We start from the raw sequence: 21,053 nt of genomic DNA on the forward strand, positions 1-21,053 counted from the left end.
ATGCGGTAGGTTTCTGAAATGGTATTTTAGAATAGATGCATGCTTAGCTAGTTTCAAACATGGAAATCAGTAAGTAATTTTCTGTGAAGTCTCCCCTGCTTTTATTTTTAGGAGAGCATGTAATAGAAGCCGGAGATGGGTATGCTGATTCTCCCCTTGTTTACAGCTACTCTAAGTCATTTAAAATACTGCAGTAGGATTAATAGACCTTATCTGTCTCATTTTTAAGGAGATAGGCACCGTGGAAATATTAAATTTACACAAAGCAGATTACCCATTCTATGAATTCAGTTTCTATCCTTTATCATTTTCTACATAATGTATAAATATTGTCTCTTGCATAATGCTTATCTCAGGCTCCGTGAGTAAATGCAGCTAGCTTGACTTCACAGTTGATTGGTATTGTGATCCTGTGTACGCTACTGCAGAGAGCCCCTAAGGAGCTGCACTGTGCTCTAAAAATGTGGACAGGCAGCCCTTCCGACAAAAAGGAGTTTTTGTTCTGAGCCTTTCTTTGTGCTGAAGTACACAAGTATTCTGCGGGTGCGAACTGATGATGGAGTTGCGGTTGAATATTAACTGTGACAGTACAGTGTAAGACTTGTATAAAATGAAAGCATTTTGACTCAAAGAAGGTAAACGTTTCAGTGTTCTTTCTGTTAAGGACGTTAGGGGTTAGACCATGCTAGTTATAGAGCTGTTCATGCCTGTAGGCTGATGAAAATTTTATTCTAGAATTGCACGCTGAGGTAAAGATGCAGTGTCAGTCTTTATAAGCATGATTTAAGGGTGTAGCCCACTAACGTCTCGCTGCTAAACCTGCATGAAACAGGTTTATGATTATTTTCTGGACTATGAAGTTTTTCAGAGGCTAAGGAGCTGGCTTCAGAAACCAGAGGATTTTTGTTTGTTTGTTGGGGAGGTGTTTTTAGTATGCTTGTGTCCTTATTGTACATAATGTTTGGGCTGTTTTGCACCAGTGCTTTCAATACAAAAAGAAATACTTAAGACTGAGGTGTGCCTTAGTTGTCCAAACTCCATCTTGACAGACATTGTTTTGTTTTTCTCTAAATTAACCCTAACTCAGAGCTAGCATACAGTTTATTTGTAAACAACCAATCTGAAATGTTCCCATGCATTATCTGTTTTTAATTACAGGCAAAGCAATCACACAATATTGGTAGACAAATTTTAATCTTCAGGTGAAATTTGCCTTAGATAATTTAAATCAACTTTCATCTTAAAAGATTTTGGGGGAGGGGGGAGGGAACGACATCTTTTAGAGATTTAGCCTATCTAGAATTGGAACACTGTAACAGAAGAGGAAAAATGCCAAAAGAAGAAATGATATGGTGTGGCTTTTTGGTGTGGTTTTTTTTTTTTTTTTTCAATCACAACATGTCATGTGTTTTCTTAGGCTCAAGTTTAAATGGCTTTTATCTTAGTATGTATTATTGTGCAGAGTCATCCCTGGAAAAAGGGATAGGTCCCTGGTGTGCCATTTTCAGTATATCTTTTCTTGTTTGATTTTTGCAGAAATATAAAAAAAAAATTATCTTCAATAAGAATTCAGCAGATTTTTTGTTTCATTGTTATAAATGGATACATATTTACATTTTTATATATGTACAAATACTATGTCAGAACAAGAGGAACTGAATGCTTAATTTTAACTACGTTTTTTGTAAAACCTCTTTTTCAGCTGAAACATTAATTAAAAAAAAAGGAAACCTTATTGATTCTGGTTCTGTATAGTGTCTATAAATATCTTTTTTATATTCTACAAGCACAATTAATTCAAAAGCTTTATTGAAAAATGCTTCTCTCCCAGTGTAGAACGGTCAAAAAAAAAAAAAAAAAAAAAAGAGGCATTCACTGCCTGAAAATTTCACATGACAATCACAGGGATAACTCTCATGATGTTAAGCTGCATGCTGTCTAAAGAGGCACTGCTCAGTACATTTAGATATTTTGACTTTACCATGTTTGAAAACTAATTTAATTTACCTTTCTGTAATCAATCTCCTGTTTAAATATTACAAATACTTAATCTATAAATTACAGTATGTCACATTAAAGTCATTAGTACTCTAAATCTGAAGGTCTGTCTTTTTTGTAAATTTTTGTATACACTTTCCAAAGTCTCAGTGTATTTCAAGCTTTAAGTAAGGTAAGCTTGGATCAACAAACGTGTCTTACTATGAAAATGGGGAAACAAGTTAGAGTTAAAAAAAACTTGCTTGTGGCCATGTGACCTCATTACAAATACCACAATTTTTGTTCCAAATATAAAGCTGTTTCTCCTCTTAACATTTGCCACATCACCAAAATTAGCCTTCTTAAAATAATTACAGGACCCAAAGAATCACTTCCTGATTTCAAAAGATGCTAATTGAGTAGGCTGAATTGTTTTCTGTCCCCCTTCTTTTCTGCTAAATATTAAAGAAAGTGCTTTTCCTCTTTACAGCTGCATTTGACAAGGGTGATGACCGAAGACTTGGCAAAAAACCTGTATTCACTAGTTCTCAGGTAAACTTTCATATCCGAGCATTAAAAGTACTCGAAAGCTTGTGAACATAACTATTTTTGTCATTCGTTTTATATTTAATGTTAATTTTTCACATTAATTAATGCAACTTCCTTTTGAAAAAATTGTATTCTCTTGAACTCTTATTTCTGCAGAATCAGTGATGTCCATTACTGGAAACATTTTAGGACTCAGCCTATGCTCTACTACATTTTCAAACAGATAAGCTCAAATAAAAGATTGGAATTTGTGTTCAGAATCTCACATTCCCCTGTTGCTACGTAATGAAACAGATCTGTTTCCCAGAGCAAATGGTTTGCTACTGAGCTAACAAATCTCTACTATTATCACAAGCCATGGCATCAGCGAGTCTGTTACGCTCCCTGCCATGAAAATTATGTTTTAATGCCCTGAACGACAACACCTCTGTTGAGACTCATGCTCAAAATTAGGTTACTATTTAGTAGAAAACTAGTGTGGGTTTCATATGATTTGATGGTCATGGATACATTGCAATTACACAAAGATTCCATTTTATGTACTTAATTCTCCATATTTCAGAATATCTTTACCTAAGAGAGAGAGTAATTATCATCACTTATCTGATGGATATACTTTGGTAACGGTTTAAAAAAAACACATGTATTTCAAATTAATTTTTATGTTTCTAATAATTCATAGTCTTTATTTCTCCTTGGAAAATAGGCGTGTGTAGCTCAAAAAAAGTTTCCTTCCATCAGCAGACAGTAGTAATACATAACAGAAAAAATTGTCTAAAGTAAAAGTGCGACTCTGCTTAGATATTTCTATATCCTCTATATAGAGCAGCATTTTGTAAGACAAAAAAATAAACTAGGCACTCTAGATTTTTTTCTGGTACTTTTGTAAGCCAGCAATCTGAGCTGAAAATATGATTTTTAAAAATTACATCAATGCTGAAACTTGTTGTTTTAGATTCATGTACTACTTAATAAATAGCTGTGTTTCAGAAGTTACAGATTATGATTATTTAGTCTTCTGTTTTCTTTTTCTGATTTTCTTTTCTAGCTAAATAAATCTGGTACTGAATCTGTTGGTATAAGGAATACTTCTTGGACAGAACGCGGCAAGAAAGATTGTGGAAGAGATTCTTCCACTAATCAGGATAAAATGAAATCTGATGGATTAGGAGCATCTGGACATGCATCAAGCACCAACAGAAACACTGCCAATAAGACTTCAAAGCATGAGGATACAAAGGGAAAAGATAGCAAAAAAACTGTTTCCAAAATTACTAAAGATTCAAAACCTGGGGAAAAAACTGCTTCACCAAAGGCTAGAGCTGTCATCAAAACAAAAATAGAAAATAACGGAAATACAAAGGCTGAAAGCATGCCTACCAAGCAAGATACTGAAAAGACATCATCTGCAAGTGGACAAAAAAATTCAGGAAGTGGCAAAGGATTAAAGAACCACGAAGGAAAAATCACAGGTGCCAGGCCTAAAGTGCTGACTGTAACCGCAAGTGTGCAAATCAAAACAAAACCATTGAAAAAAAACACAGGGAAGGAATCTCCATCCATAGTGACTGTGGCAGGAACATCCAGCAAGTTAACAAACTCAAGCATGGATATCCAGACTGCCAGCGAACAGGCAGAAGAACCCAAAGAGGATAAATTGGTAGAGGAAGGAAAAAAACATACTGGTAATTTACTTATTTATTTTTTAAAAGTCTATCATCAATTGAGAGCCATATGTTAAAAATTTTACATGTTTAGCATCTATGCAGTTTTCAATAGCTGACCGTCATGTATTAGAATTTTTCAGTACCTATATGCAATGCATTTTCCCTTATAATTAACTTTTAATTTATTTTACAACAGTAATAACAAAGTCTTCTTTGAAGACATCAAATGGAGTCACCAACAAAAAAAAAAAGACTGAGCTTGAGGCTAATGCCACAACAAGCAGGTTTGTTAATAATATGCTTTTTTAGTTTGTATGGATGCATGCTTGTGAAGTCTTTTTTTTTCAGTTAAACTATTAAATTTACTGTTAAACCAACATGTTACTTCTAACCTGAGTATGTTTCAGAATGATTGTCTATTGCATGTTATTTTAAAAAAAAAATAGTTACTGGAAACACTTTGGATTTCGTGTTGGATTGTTTCATGCTAATCATTTGAACGTTGTTGTAGGTCATTCAGAACTCTGCACAATTGGAACAGTTAATGACTACACAAGGTGTTGTAAACTTAGTATTTCTGGGATAGCTTAGAGTGAGCTGCAAAAACACTGCACAGGAAGACAGTTGAAACCCTGTGAAAATACGACAACGGTCACTTGTATTTATATATATATATATGTGTGTGTGTGCCTATATACATACATAGGTGTATATTTTCTTTCCAAAAAAGTACAGGGTTTAGGTTGGATTTTAAATGTTTATATATATGTGTGTACATTAAAACACATATATTGCTTGTTCAAATATAATCAAACATTGCTAGATCTTATGCTTGAAAATCATGCATATAATTTCTTTGCAGTCTAACAAAAAAGTCAACTGGAAAAGGGTGCAATGAACAAAATGCACAAGCTGTTCTAAAGAAAAAAGGGAATGTGAGTAGCAACTTTGCTACACAGCAAAAAGCTCAGAACACACCTACCAATTCCCCCAAAAATCAAGGTAAAGTTTCCAGTGGTAATGAAACAGTCCTGCATTGTTTTTACAAAAACTTGGTGGGTGGGTTTTTTTTGGTTTTGTTTGTTTGGCTGGTTGTTTTTTTTGTTTGTTTGTTTGGTTTGTAGTTGTTTTAATTTTTAGTGCAAGCATTGGCAAAATCTTCTGAACAATTTTATTTTCCATATTTCACTATTGGTGAAAACACTAAACTGTAAAATGTAAATGAATGGCTATTTCAAAATATTTAGAGATGGCCTTCTCTGCCAATTGGTGTTTTCTTCTGTTTATCTGCTTTGCCAAGTCTTTTATTTGCTAATAGCTCACACTTCTGCACTTAAAACTACGACTGAGTTCAATAGAAATCCTGTAGGTCAAGCGCTTACAATATGCATCAAAGATCCAGACTGCAGACTGTTTCAAGAACTGTTAGTTTATGCCTCCCTTTTTTGTTGATTGCCCCCCTAGTAGTTGTTCTGCTGATGCTGACCTACCCCCATGAACGAATATTCAATTTCGACAGCTGTTCAGAGGAGGTGTGGGAAATGACATAGAGCACAGAGAGGATAACCAGCTTTATGAAAATACAAAGTGTTAAGGATGGAGCTCCTTCTAATCCCATTTGGATCTAGCACTTACTGAGGATGGGCTGGGAAAGAACGTTCCAGTTGCGTTATCTTATATGCATTATGATACAGAAACCACAGGTCCTGTCAATTTATGGTCATTAGAGATCTTGCAGTATGATCAGACAGAGCAGGGATGTTCATTCTGGTATTCTAATCACATTTCAAGTAATGCAATTAGCTTGTACCTCCTGTCATTTCCTCTACAATATAAACTGAATACAGTACTCATCACTTCCTGTGCTAACTGCTGTGCGGTGTTTCTATGCACTATTACATTGCTGATGCTTTCTACTCCAGTGATGACTACTTTGGTGACAGGTCAAATTCTTTCAGGTATAGTCTACAAAGTGCTTTAGTTCCAAAGATGGCATGTAAATGCAGGATGGCATTTTCATCTTGTTTGTATTTAAGATCTCAACTCTTGATTCTTTAACAAGCCTTAAATCCCTTAGTTGCATGAAAAGTTGAGTAACCTGTTTCTCAATACAAATGCACACTAACCTAAATTCAGTGCATATACATAGACTAAAATCTACAATCTTTGTCTGTTTGTTCACTGTTTGTTAGGACCTATGGTGGAATCACCAAACTCACTGAAATCAGGAATGTCTCCAAAACGTAACGAAGAAAAAAATGTGGTACAGCACCTGGTTCAGACAGCACTCCCAGAAAAACTTCCTTCAGCCAAGAAGAAGAGTGTTAAGCAGTCTCAAGCACCTGTAACAAAAGCCGCTGCAAAAACACTAACACCCAAACCTCAGACTCCATCAAAGCATGGTGAGATCATGAATAATAAAGACCCAAAACTGAGAACAGCTGGGCAATCTGTATTAAAATCTCAGTCCTCTGCCCAAAAACATTCAAGGAGTGAATCTCCTGTTGTTCAGAAGAATATGCACACCTCAGAGCACAGAAGTCCTGGACAGAAACTTGAAAAATATATGGCTGATGCTGTGGCAGTTCAGCTTCATGAAAATAATGAATGCAGTTCTGCAAAGCAAAGTGAATGTCTAAAATCTATGATGGAAGGTAGCAGAGAAGATAAATCCTGCCAACCCGATAAACAAAAACTATTGGATCCTCCTGAAAATGAGGAATACAAATCACAATCTAAATCTTTGCCTCTGATTATAGAAGAAACTCTTTCTAAATTGCATGTTTCACTGCAAAATGAAATGGAAGCAAGACAAATCTGTGAAGATCAGCCTGCAATTCAACAGAATAAAGACAGAAAGACAGATGATAATACTGCTGAATTTCACTGTCAAGCGCAGTCTACCAGTGATGGATACTCAGACTTTTCCAAGAAAACCAATCAAAAGGCTACTGCTTCAGGAGAACTGGTAGAACATTCAAAAGCAACAACAGTCTGTATCAAACAAAGTGATAAATTAAGCAGTGATATGGGTCTTAACCATGGTGAAAATACTTCACCGAGCTTTTCCCAAAGGATAACCAATAAAGATGTAACATCATCTCCTGAGATTCATATGGAGGGATTTCTTTCAGCTAATGAGTTGTGTGATACATCAGCCCTGACTGAATACAAATCAGTTGCAGTAGCTTTAGATGATGTTTCCAAATGTTCCACAGAAGGAGTAAGGGACAAATGTGCACATCATTACACAGAAGGTATTGATCCCATGGAAACGCCAGAAAACCAAGAAAATGCAGAAATTCCCTTTGTGGACCACTGGAATACTGGTGCACTAGATCCAAAAGAGAGTCCCGAATCAGATACTGGCAGTGCCACCACATCCTCTGATGATATAAAACCAAGATCAGAAGATTATGATGCTGGAGGCTCTCAGGATGATGAAGGATCCAATGAAAGAGGGATTTCTAAATGCAGCACTATGTTATGCCATGATTTTCTTGGAAGAAGCAGCAGTGACACTAGCACACCTGAAGAATTAAAAATTTATGACAGCAGCCTAAGAATAGAAGTAAAAATGAAAAAAGAAGGTTCTGATCTCTTCCGTGTTAATTCAACAAGTGATGATGAAATACCAAGAAAAAAAAATGAAATTTGGTCCCATCAGGGAAGCGCAAGGACCAATACTAAAGAAACTGAAAATTCTGCTTTTGGCAATGCACAGTTTACTCAGGAAGCAGACCAAGTTTCTTCTTCTGCTGATGAAACAGAAGATGACAGATCTGAAGCAGAAAATGTTGCAAAAAACATTCCTCCATCAAATGTTCCCACTCAGCAGTTCCAAGGAATTGATAATTTAGCTTTTGAAGATGCAACAGAAAACAATAGTGCAAGACAAGAGTTTTCTATAACTAAAAATTTCAAACGATCTGCTTTACTTTCAGTAGATGAATGTGAAGAATTGGGATCTGATGATAGAGCAGAAACTCATCCTTCACATCAGCATTCAATAGATTCTCTTACTCCTTCAGATGTATTTGACAGTGTTTCTCAAGAGCACCACGGAAAGACTTTTTATTCAAGATACTCATTGGAAATTGAAGGTGGATTCCTGGATTGCAAACAGCCTAAGGATAGAGACAACGGACTGGAAAAAAGTGAAAGTTGTCTCCTACCTCTTCATGGCACTGAAATTCCAGAGAAGGAGAATCAAGGTACGTCAATGACTGAACAAAATTGCCCAGAGAAAGTATATTCAGAGGCTAGTCCATGTCCAGGGGAAAATCAAAAAGTAAATATAAAGAATGAGGTGGCTATTGAGTTTCAGCAGTGCAATAAATACTTAGACAATGATGCAAAATCTCAAGGAAGACCATGTCATTTGGATCTTCATCAAAGAGAAACAAATGTTGATATGCAAAAAAGCAACTCTGTAAAACCTGTAGAAGCCAGTAAGAATCAGGTACTGACTCAGGAAGGTCAAGTGAGAGACAGTCAAGCAGCACCTACTGAATTCGCTAATACTGATTTACTTCCAGGTAATGTACAGAAATAGAAACGTTCAGTCATTCAAGAGCAAATTACTAGGGAAAACTGGCAATTTGCCTGGGATTGAATCCTAAACTGAAGTAATTTTGGCGGAAATTATATTAAATTTAAGTATTTTTAAGTATTTCACTAGGGTAAAGAATGATTGTCTGAAATATCCATAAATACCATGCTGTTCAATGAGAAACTTAACTACTACAGGAAAAGATTTAAATGTAATGCTAAAATAAAGATTGGATGCAGCTTTCTGTACTTAAGTTATTTTTGATCCAATCTAACATTGACAGCATCAACTTTTTATGGAAACTTAGTATTTGTTTTGTCTGCTTGACAACATATAGTATGTCTGAATGGGATGTGCAATAACTACAGTAATAACCTTAACTAAAGCGCACTGAACTGCTTACCTGAACAGCTATATGTATTACTGTTGTAATTTATTTATTTATATATTATACACAAACTTGGTCCTTCTCCCATTGAATATAACTGAATATTTGCCATATATGTCAGTGGGAGCAGGTTTGAACTCTGATTTAGAGCTTATGAGATGTTTAAAATTCTAAATTTTACCAGTAAAAGCTTATTTCCTAAAAGAGAGATTATACTTAGAACTAATGCTTATTCACAGAAGAGTTCTAACTTGTTTGATGTGACTAGATGAATACTTGTCTAGTTGTTTTGTGTTTTGTCTTTATACCAATAATTCAGTCTGTTTTTCCCATCAAAAATACACAATAGTGTTATCAACTATTGTGTATTCAAGAGCAATGAAATGCTGATGACGATCTATGTTCAGCCAGACCATATAACACTTAAGACAACAAAAGTTGTACTATTTTATTTTTTAAGTTTGCTTGCCCTTGCCTGCAGCTGCTGTTGCATGTGCAGTGTAGAAATAAGCCGGTGGATGAAGTATTTTGTTTTTAATTCTTTTCTAAGCTGACATGGCTTAAGTCACCATACAGTAGTCATTCTCTATTAATTCCCTCCATGCACCTCCTGGTCTAAATTTATGTAGTAAATGAGAAATTTCATGTGCATTAAATGTGTATTTACATTGTCATTTTCTGTATCAGAAACTTAATTATGGAGGTTATTGTTAATTACCAGTGGTGATTGCTGCTTTAACTTGATTTATAAACCATACTTTGTTTTTTATATAGGAAATAAATGCCTAAAATTTTGTCAATTTTGTATAACCCTCCATCACCCCCTTTTTAACCTGGTTGGATTATCTTTCATGAATGAGTTAAATTTGTTCTACACAGCCCTGAGGGAAGGATCATCTGCAATTTTTACATTGTACAGTATTGTGAATTATTTCAGGAGACATAGATGATTATGACACAATGGCACAAACCTGCATGTTTGAGCACCGGCCTGCAAAAACCCTTTCTCCAATATATGAGATGGATGTTGGAGAAGCAATTGAGCAGAGGATGGATTCAGAAACAGCAGTTCTAGATGTGGATCTTGAAGATCAGCAGTTTGCAGAACAGGATTGGACTCTTCTCAGGCAACTGTTATCTGAGCAGGACTCAAATATAGGTTTCAAAAACTCTGTTCCTGAAGACCTTAACTTAGCACAATGTCTAATCAATCAGACACTGTTTCTGGCACGAGATGGTTCGAATCCTCAGGGTACATCACAAGTCGACACATTCAGTAGGTGGACTGAACTTATGTCTCCACTTGATGATTCTTCAGCAAGCATTACAGTGGCAAGCTTTTCATCTGAAGACTGTTCTTCCCCTCAAGGGGAATGGACAATTCTTGAACTGGAAACTCATCATTAAGGTGATCAAATGTTTGCAACTAACTCCAATCCATTCCCCAAATCTATTTTTGATGCATTGTTTCCATACAATAATGAAATACTGCATCAGTCAAGAACAAGCAATTCTTGGTACTGAGGCAATCTTTCTGATATAATGAGGTAAATATGTTAATTTATAATCGAGATTTAATTGCAAGTACAGTAATTTTTCAAGACTTAAACGTATGTCTTTTCTAAAATGAATTTTGAGCATGTATTTTCTAGAATTGTTAGAAAAACTAGATGACCTGAAAGGAAGATCGTGGTTTCCTCTCTCCTTTTATCTTCCTTTTTGCCATTTAATAGTCTCATTAAGCAAGAATTTAAAGATGACTGCACAATTAGTAGAGTTATTCCCTCCTTTTTTTCTCTCTCTTTCTCTATATGGTGACTCAATTTTACAACAATAAAGATTCAGAATGGTTGTGTCGAAAGGTCAATTCTGCTTTAAATAACAGAAATTTGTGTTCACAGGAAAGGTTCCAATATGAATCCTCTTTGGGCTTTATTAATATGAGCAGCTTGTTTCATCTGTTTCATCCACATTTGATTTTTTTTGTATTTTTTGTTTACAAGTTTTCAATAAATTTTTGTAATGGTCTTTCCTTTAAATATAAGTCTTAAGAGGCTCTGTGCTCTAGGAAGGGCATTGTTTCTTGAAAATGCATGTATTTAAGTAAATATTTTTAATGGCATAGTACGTTAATTCAGAAGAGTCAGGAGAATGCTGCTCCTGTTTGAAAAGAGTATGTCTGATATTTCTAAAAGTATATCTCAGTCTGAAGTCCTGGTAGAAATAATCTAGTCACTCATATCAGAAGTCTGACTTTGTCTAGAACTAGCTTTGGGTTTCACTTCCTTATAGTTGCACCCTTCTGACACTTCCTGAGGCATAGCTAGATTCTCAGAGATTTGGTTTTGTTTATTCTCATAGATACTACATTTTTGGAGGGGTAATGAGATTCTTTTATCTCTCTAGTGTAGCTTCTATCCAGAGACTAAATGTCAACATAACCATTCTTCTGTGAGCGGAATGAGATAGGACATCCTTCTCAGTACTGCTCCTTCTGTTGCTTCTAGATATGAATTTGGGCATAGAGGGGACTGTTTATTGTCTCTTCTGATTTGACGGGGGAAGAGGGGAGGGAGAAATTATTCATTGTTCTTACAAAGACAGAGGGGTTTTCTCCCTGCAGGGGTTAGCCTCTCTAAAATACCTTTAGTAAGGAAATGGTAGGGCTTGTCATTCACACAGTTCAAAATCTAAAGAAGTATTCTACCTCCTCTTAGTCATTAGGAGAAGTGCTGTATGGCAGTAAAAGGCTAACTTTTTTTTTTTTTTTTTTTTTTTTTTAACTATAAAGCACAACTTTAGCTGACTTTACCCACTGATAATACAGTCAGTTTTGCCGACTTTTGCAGAACTCTGACAGGGCACCTTAATTTTCTGTAGGAACTTCATTTATTTTTATCAACAGTCAGAAACTCTCAGTTATGCTGAAATATGAAGTTGCCCTAACACATGACTAAAGTTGTCATAAAGTCATAACTTGTCTTTGGACTTGACACAATAAAGGGCTCTAAGGCAAAACATTTACTCAAGAAAGCCCCTTTTTTGAACTTCTGATACAGAAGTAAAAGTGACATTTTATTTTCCCTAAAGTAAACTGAGGAGGAATTGTATTCCTTTCTTTAATATCAAGAAAGGGGGGGAAAAAATAAAACCCTCCTTTCTCTTCATGTCAATGAAGAAGGACTCAAAACCCATGCAAGAAAGATATTCAATCTCATAGTAACTTTTCCTGTAGTCTTCTTAGCTTTTACCAGCATTAATGTTCTGTGATAATAAAATTCATAGTATTTTAAATATAATATATGTTGTATATAGCCAAGCCTTTATTATTGGAGGAGTTAGGAGAACCTTTAGAGGTGCAAGTCATCAAGAAAACTTAGCTTTCACCTTCAAGGTCACAAGCAAGGACATTAACTTCTGAATCAATTAAAGAACTCTAGTATCAGCCACAGTAAAAGACTCTACAGTAAAAAAAACTCTAGAGAAGCTCTCACAGAATGTTGAGGAAATGGTTTTTTTTCTCAACTTCTGTGCAAAAGACTGTCATAAAAGATGATTACAATGCAGTTTAATCAACTTTAAAATCCTGGTTGATGTCTCTGGTGGACGTTCAAATGTTAAATGAAATGATGGAAAAGAGAAGATAAAGGATTAGGAAAAGTGACAAAGATAAAGGATTAGGAAAAGTGACAAAGTGAAAGAAAGATTCCCCTTGTCTATTTTTTGCTTTAACCATATTTTTAACTTCTTACCGAATTAAAAAAGTAACTGAAAACCAGCACACAGTTTCACACTTCGCATATTGAGATATAATCACATTACTGAGCTGTGTTTTTATTTATTTTTCCAGCTGTAGTGTAACAAATCAGATTCTCTCTTCAAGTACCCACTGATGTTATAATTCCTGTAATAGTTTAGCAGCAGACCAATGATTAGGATTTGGTGTATTGTTCAGTTGATGCATATGTAGCAATAGAATTCAGCTTCCCACAGCCACAGACTCTCTGTAGAAGTAGCAGGAACAAAAAGCAGTATTGTTTTTAATTCACATTACCAGACTGCCTGAGAGTCTTAATCAGACCAGCATCCCACTGGCTAGACACTGTACAAACAGAACAAAAACAAAGGCTTCCTAGAGTGGCTATAATCCAAGTTAAGACAAAAGATTTAAAAAAAAAAATACAAATGGATGTAAAAGTGAAATCAGAGTCAATATTAGTTCAGCCAATTAGCAATAGTTTCAGTGTACCATCAGTTTAAACGGTTGTGTTTTTTTTTCTCTGTATGCATTACGGGAAGGGAAAATTGGAGGAAGCTGTAAGGATCTATATTCCTGCTCGTGCTCGATGTTGTTTAATAGTCCCTCCTCATTTAGGAGGTTGTGCAAGCTTTAGGCTGGTATAGGTGGCTATCTGTTTAATAGCTTCAATGACTTCAGTTCTCTGGAGTCCTGCTCACATCTCCTGACAATCATTCTGCCAATGTATTGGTCTCTTCTCCAAAACATGAAAGAATGGACAAAGGTTTGTTTGAAAATTTAATATGCAGGTAACCAAAGCTGTTAGTGGGCCCCGAATGAATACTGCGTAAGAGATCCTGAATGACCTCTGAAGTAAAGACAAGATACGTACACCCAGTGAAACAAGATGGCATAGTCAAAGTAATGGTTAAGGATTTACCTTGGCAGTAATATTTTGAATGAGTAACAGCAGTAAAATTGTTTTTTCGTCAAAGTCTAGAAGAGAAACTTGCAGTCAAAAGGTAATACTGACAGCTTCCATAAGATCCGCTTATGTGAACGGATAAAGTTGCCTGTAGCCTACAGGGAATAAAGAATCAGAAATTTAGAAGGGAGGACTTGGAAATCAGACTTTAAGATGATGACCCTGGTTTTGCTTATCCTGAATGACGTTTTATGGAAGCGAAAAACAAGGAAGGATGTTTAACAGGTATAGATGTATTAAGTTCAAAATAGGCTAGACCTCCAGAAGGTGATGTTAATAGGCATAATTAACTGTTTTTGTCTGGAAATGAAGAGTCTGGATTGCACTGGAGAAGCGGCTCTGCCAGTTTTTCACATGCTAACTAAAATTGTATTTGTGGAATAAATCACATTGCAGACATGAAAAGACAAAGAACTTGAGGCCTGAACACTTGGACCCCTACAGGAAATTGAAGAAAGAGGAGGTTCTTTCAAAGGCTTTGGTTGAAAAATAATCAGGGAAGCTAAGAAAATAAGCAAAGGGGGGGACACGAGTCAAATGAGGAAGGCAGAATATAAGAAAAATTATTGAAAATGGACCACGAGATAGATGATGTGAATAAAATAGCAATTTTGAGGCTGGTTAAGAAAATGTTCTTAGGTGCAATCAAAATGAGATTCTAGCTTCCTTCGAATGAATGGCAGGCAGATACCAGCTTGGAGGTGTATGAGAGAAAGGTAGGAAGGAAACTGAAACTAGTGATTAAAGAGAGAGGCATCAGTTAACAAAACACATCAGTTAATATGTTTAATTTTGATTTTAAATGCGTAAGATGCCATATTTATACAGCATAGCACAAGAAATCAGGAGACTAAGACCTAAAATGAAGATCAGGAGAGATGAGTAAGTATGCATGAAATAAGATCAGCATGCAGTCGGGGCTGTTACTGTAAGTGATCGGATGAGAGTGCAAGAGATGAATGTGTGCTTTTGTGGTATGGGTAGTGGAAAAGATGCATCATAAATGTATCATTTTTCTCTTGGAAAAATTTGCTATAGAATCATAGAATGAATAGAAACAGAAAAACCATAGAATTACAGAAGAATTCAGGCCTGAATGGACCTCTGAAGGTCTCTAGGCTAATCTCCTGCTAAAAGCAGGGGTAACTTCAAAGTTAGTTGAGGTTGCTGGGCCTTACGAAGGTCTGTAGCATGTCAAATTGGAATAAGGTCAGTAGACAGGAACACAATGCTCACTGGAAATAGTTACTTGAGATACAAATGTTTGCATTATAATAAAACTACTTTGAAAGTATTTTGAAAAAGATTAGTCAAGAAGTGTAAGAAATACGCCTTGCAATATTTTTAATTTCTCGCTAATACATGATTTGACTGTATGTATTGAATAATCTTATTCCACATTTTACTTTTTAAGGTTTTAAATCTATTTCAAAACGACACTGAATTGTCAAACCTACAGATTTTAATATTGCTTCAGAGGAGCTAGTGGGCAAGAGAACTTCCCATTTTCCTCACACAAAGTTTGTCCATAATACGAATTCCCCTAACATCATCTATCTTATTTTCTTTCAGGAAATATACACACAAAAATTAATGTACCTGTTCTAATCACAGATCACAGGGGACTATTTTAAAACTCTGAATATATATTACTGCCATCTGCAAAATAATTACTAGCATGTTCATACTACTTTGTTACAGAAAAGCTAAACCTTTGCATGAAGGAATTAAGAACTGCTCTTATGTTGATCATCTGTTGCTCAAATCCAAGACGTTTAAGTAGGCATAATTTTGGTTCCACTAATATCAAAGGCAAAACAACTCCTGTTGACCTCTGCTAAAATAGGTTCAAGGCTTAGCTATATTAAATGCATGTACTAGAAATGCTATTTTTCCAGTATCTGTATTTCTTACTATTCTAGTTTTATTCCAACCTATAATACTGTACAATTGGAATGGTGACAAATTGCAGCTAGAAAGACTTCAATTTAGGAGTCATAATTGTATGTATTCTGTTAATATTTCATGCCTGGAGTGATTTAACATTTATACTTTGATAGATGACATTCTTGCCAGGACTACAGAGGAACTAAAGACAAAAGAGAGAATCAGAGGTAGCAGCTTTGCTACAATAGATGATTCCATGGAAAGGGGCTTTTACATTTGAAACCCAATATAATTAGAAGCTTTAATCTCTTGCAGAAAATCCATAGTGGTTTTCACCTATATCTCTTGAACACTATAGCTATAAGCTATATATGCTGTTTTTCAAAAATAAGCTTTAATGTATTCTATTTTGGAAAAATTACAGCTCAAATCCATTCTTTGCTCATTTAAAACCAAGCTTCCTATCGGCGACTACTACATGTGTTTAAGGAAACCAAACATGGAAGAAAATTATTTATATAAAATGTGGATATCAGTTAAGGAAAAATACTGATTTCAGTGTGTATATATATACATACATATTTTTTACCTTTGATAACTAATAGGTGAATAAGCTAAACAATGCGTGCAAGCACATGCACACCTATTTATTTCTTGCATTTAACCTTTCTTTTTTACTTGCTATACAATCATCTACACTGTACAGTGAATTAGGCTACAGTTTTGCAAACGTGAATAAATCTGCTCAGACATTTGCCGACTGGCTTTCAGGTTAACATTCACTTCTCAGAAAGGTTAATGGAACTGGCACTGGGCGCAGGCCCTATGCATACTCATGGTTTTAGATGGTACTCTCAACTTACTTAATGAGATTCTAATCCTGATGAACCATCTGGATGAAGTTAAAGTATGCGATAATTAATAATGGAATTCCGTTAGGTTGCTTCTCTGATCTCTTTGATTTATTACTGAAATTCCCAGCTCAGAAGACTGTTCCATTAGGGAAATCAAAGTCCTGAGAAATATAACTTTCTGCATTATGTGGAACAAACGATCTTTTGCTATTGCACTGTAAAATATGAATGCTGATCAGATCTCCAAAACCAGAAGTCTCAATATCTGGGGGGAGGTGACTATACCTCAGTAATTAGATACAGTTAGCAAGGACATCAATGGTCAAAATATTTTTTTTCAAAATGTTAACTGAAGAAAACTGAAGTGGACAGAACTGAATGCTCTGGTGAATCTGAACACTTGCATGCACAAATGTGGGGACTGACCCCCATTACCCAGACAATTCATCACATTTTATAATTACGTACTGGAGTAAAAGTGACTCTGACTTTTTCTCAGCTCCCCCTGAAGTTACTGTGAGTGGTATCAGATACATATTTGTAAAACTAGGGATATTTTAAAGAGTTTGAACAGAAGGATTGGTAACCTGAATAAAAAATTTAGCTTGTATAACCAAATTAAGACTGAGCTTAGTAAGGCTGTAACAAAGGTTGGATATTAGGAAAAACTTCTTTACCGAAAGAGTTGTTAGGCATTGGAATGGGCTGCCCAGGGAAGTGGTTGAGTCACCATCCCTGGAGGTCTTTAAGAGACGTTTAGATGTTGAGCTTAGTGATATGGTTTAGTGGAGGACTTGTTAGTGTTAGGTCCCAGGTTGGACTCGGTGATCTTGGAGGTCTCTTCCAACCTAGACGATTCTGTGAAAGTACTTAAATTGAAAAGCATCCTCATTTCTGCAACCCTCACTTAATCCTCTTGTACCTTGGGTTTACTCTGATCAAACAAATGTGTGATTTTTCTTAAACTTGTGTTTAGTGAGATCATTTTAGTTTCTTGCTTCTTTTTTTATAACCCTCCTTTGAATGCAGCATGGCATCCTGCCTTTCACTAGAATTATATCAATATGCTTAAGATTAGTATAACTAGGACAAAACATACGTACATGCCAGATTCAGTGTTGGTAGCATAAAAACTTTTAGTTACCTTCATAGAATGAGGTAATTTTAATGCTCGTGAACATAAGACCCACCTCTAAGTGAAATTTTGTACCTGTAACAAGAGGTCTGCCTGTATCTTTGTGGTAGAGCAAGAAACTTAAATCCCTATTTTCTGGATTGTCGTGCTCTAGTAATTGAGATTAATCCTAAATATGCATAATGGGATGCATTTGGAGAAAAGTCTGAGTCACTAGCTGTAGTCCATGCCTTAATGGATCCTATACTATTTTGACCATTCAGTCTTTGGGAGAGTAAGGAGCATGTTAAGCTCTCAAGCTGAATGCTTGCATGTTTTCTACCTGCTTGTTTTCCAAACGTTAATAATTAGAATCACAGCTGGGGCCTAAGTAACCGTATTTCCAAATGATTCCTTGTGAACCTAGTCTTTTGCTTCCAGAATCACTGTATGGTTGCATAGTCCCACAAACTTTTTTCCCCATGCTACATATTGAAGATTCTTAATTGATTTGTGTATGACAGATGGAAATAATAAACCCTACATGTAACTTAAAAGCTGTGTCATTGTACTTCATTGAATGCGTGGACTGCTGCCATCAATTTTAATTTGTGTTCTGTAAATTGAAAGAAAAGTGACTTTCTTTTTTCCATTCATTTAGTGGACCTTCAGTCCAACTTTCTTTCCTCTAATACGGAAAAAAATACTTTTTCTTGGATCATGTCATCAGAGAACAAGACAGGTGATGTGTGTGAAGATGAAAAATTAGTTTTCTCATAGGAATCCATAGAAAAGGAAGATAAGTAGCTGTGGGACTGACCTGCAAAATCAGGTATCAAAAAAGGTGCTGATTCAGAACATACAGGATATGTTCCAGGAGAGCAGAGAAACATTAATTTTGTGAGCGATACTGCCTTGTCATAAATTAGTTATTAATCCAAATGCTTAAGCCATTATCTTCATCATATGAAAGTTCTAATCCCAAGATCTTTCTATTCCTGCCTAAGAGGAGTTCTTCACTCTGTGCCCAGGCCTTACTTGGTATGCTGCCAGACACAGCCCTATTTCTCCTCTCTGCTGCAGCTTCACCCTGTCTTTTATCATAAAAAAAGCAGCATAAAAATCTTCTCATTTAAAGCTCTTTTGCTTTCTTCTTGATTCATTATTAGAATTCTAACAATCATTCTCTTGATGCACTGGTCAAATCCTCAAGACTGAAAGAGTCCAAAGTTGTAGAAGAACTGAAGGTCCTTCAGTAACATCAGTTGTGCATCTACATACTTCCTTTCAACCTAACCCTACACAATTCTTCTTACACATTTTTTACATTCTTGCAGAACACTTGAGTAGGTCTACAAAGTTTAGTAATAATTGGATACTTAATCTCCATACATTTACAACTGAGTTTTTACTGTAGTCCCAAGTAGCCTCCTATGTTGGCCTCAATTGCCTCTTACGTCAAAATCACTGCAAATAACACAAGTTCCAGGGAGTTTGCGTGTGGCGCTGTGTGCATGTCCCCAAAAGGACAAAGAACTGGGTTAACAGCTGTAAGAAGTCATAGACTTGAACCTTTGCTGCAAAATTAAATCTCAATGTTGCAGGGGTCAATTGTAGTGTCAAGGCTGCAGCATTGATCTGAGTGGTTCAGTAGGGAAGAGGAAGGATGGACACTCACATCAAGCACGGAATTAGTGCAGATATGGTAGTGAAGCAGTACTTAGCTCATAACATCAGACTGCACAGGATCCCTCAAAGTCACTTTTTGAAAGGGAGAACACTTAGGGGGAAGAATACTCTAAAGAATATGTTATTGAAAAAGTATACATCTTTTTTTAGTCCAAGCTCTATTTAAATGGCCTTCTACTTAGATGGCAGGAAGCAACTATAATTCGAAATTATGCAAATACCTTATTTCAAAACTAAAACCTAGTCAGTCAGTATATAAATACTACTGTTTCTCATGTAAACACAGTTTTAATAAAATATAATGACACACCTCTGAGGACTAGGAGGTTTAATAAAACCATTTTTGATAGTCCTTCACTTTTTAGTATGTTGAATGAAGACTTGAACGTCTTTGTATTTCTTGAAACCAAGCCTGTTTTTATATTCAGGCGGACTGGCTGGAAGCAAGATTCTTGCTGATGTCATAAACTGCACTGCTTATACTGCCCTACTGCATAAAGCAAATGAATATACTGCAGGTGCTGAGGACAGCCTTGATATACCTAGCAATTCTCCACCTCATCAGAAAACTTTCCAGATGTGGATTGAAAATTATTTTCAGTTTCAGATTCAACATGCTTCATTTGCCCACTTGACCTCCAAACATTAACAAATACTATTTAAAAAATATATTTCAGAGATGGAGTCAGTAACAAGAAATCATCCTGCTCAAAAGTGAGAGTAGGACTGTCTAATATGTATTTTTGCTTGCCTGTTTTTGTATAGTTACTGTACTAATCTTTAAGCTAATGATGGGTATCCTAGTGGTAAAATGTTAAAACTTCTCGAAATGGTTAATTTTCAGTATGTGCAAACCTCATACAGCCCAGATACAGCATTAAGGTTAGAAATCCAGCATGAAGAAAGGCACAGCCGAGACAGACATATGTTGAGAACAGGCTCATAAGCTGTGAAGAGGCAACCCCTTCGTATTTAGTAAATGGCTATAGCAGAAAAAGACATCTGCTGGTATCCCAGGAGCCTAAACCCAGTATTTATATTTCTCCATATTTTTTAAAATGTAGTAATTTATTCTTGTACTGTATATTTCTAACAATATTACACAGAATGAAACAAAAACCTACTCACCTGTTAAGTATATTTATATTGTGAATTGTCATTTTATTCCAACCTGCTCCATCAGAATTGATGTAATTCACTTAATGCTCATACATATTAAACATATTCCAAAATATTAATTCAAAGGCACTATAGTGTTATAAAATCAAGTACAACCACTTCAGCAACAGATCCTACTCCGTACCCCAGAATTCCTCTGTACTGGAAGTACTGAAACACAAACTCATTCACAGTGTGCACGAATTCAAACGTCACGTCAGCAGATGTCAGTTGGATCATCCACCCTCATCATAAAACTGCCTTATTATTTTATAATTGTATTTTTAAAGAATTCCTGATATTCTCAATGCTCTGATTTTTGTATGCAGTCAGAACAGTCAAAAAAGGTAACGGCTCCACTGTGTTACAGGAAATGGCTTCACAGTTCATTGGTCATGTCACAGCCATCCAGAAAAACATTGGAGCCTGGATTTATTTTCCTTTAATATGCTGACTCCTACATTTACACTTCATAGAAATTTAAGAATTAGGAA

At 35.7% G+C, this 21,053-nt stretch overlaps 1 protein-coding gene across 4 annotated transcripts in view; it reads left to right on the plus strand.

Annotated features, from left to right (window-relative positions):
• The window catches only part of BTBD8 (BTB domain containing 8), a 35,582-nt gene extending 23,659 nt beyond the window's left edge, over positions 1-11,923 (plus strand). For 3 of the 4 annotated variants that reach the window (XM_048067105.2, XM_067001586.1, XM_048067106.2), the window contains 6 exons: positions 2,468-2,529; positions 3,575-4,211; positions 4,390-4,477; positions 5,056-5,195; positions 6,386-8,731; positions 10,071-11,923. In XM_048067105.2, coding sequence (XP_047923062.1) covers positions 2,468-2,529; positions 3,575-4,211; positions 4,390-4,477; positions 5,056-5,195; positions 6,386-8,731; positions 10,071-10,540 — 3,743 coding nt within the window. In that variant the 3' untranslated portion in view covers positions 10,541-11,923. The remainder of the gene's footprint in view (positions 1-2,467; positions 2,530-3,574; positions 4,212-4,389; positions 4,478-5,055; positions 5,196-6,385; positions 8,732-10,070) is intronic. The other variant, XM_048067107.2, reaches the window with a different exon arrangement.
• Positions 11,924-21,053: the final 9,130 nt, after the last annotated feature.

Source organism: Anser cygnoides, chromosome 8, assembly GCF_040182565.1.
Source record: "Anser cygnoides isolate HZ-2024a breed goose chromosome 8, Taihu_goose_T2T_genome, whole genome shotgun sequence".
Taxonomy (NCBI): domain Eukaryota; kingdom Metazoa; phylum Chordata; class Aves; order Anseriformes; family Anatidae; genus Anser; species Anser cygnoides.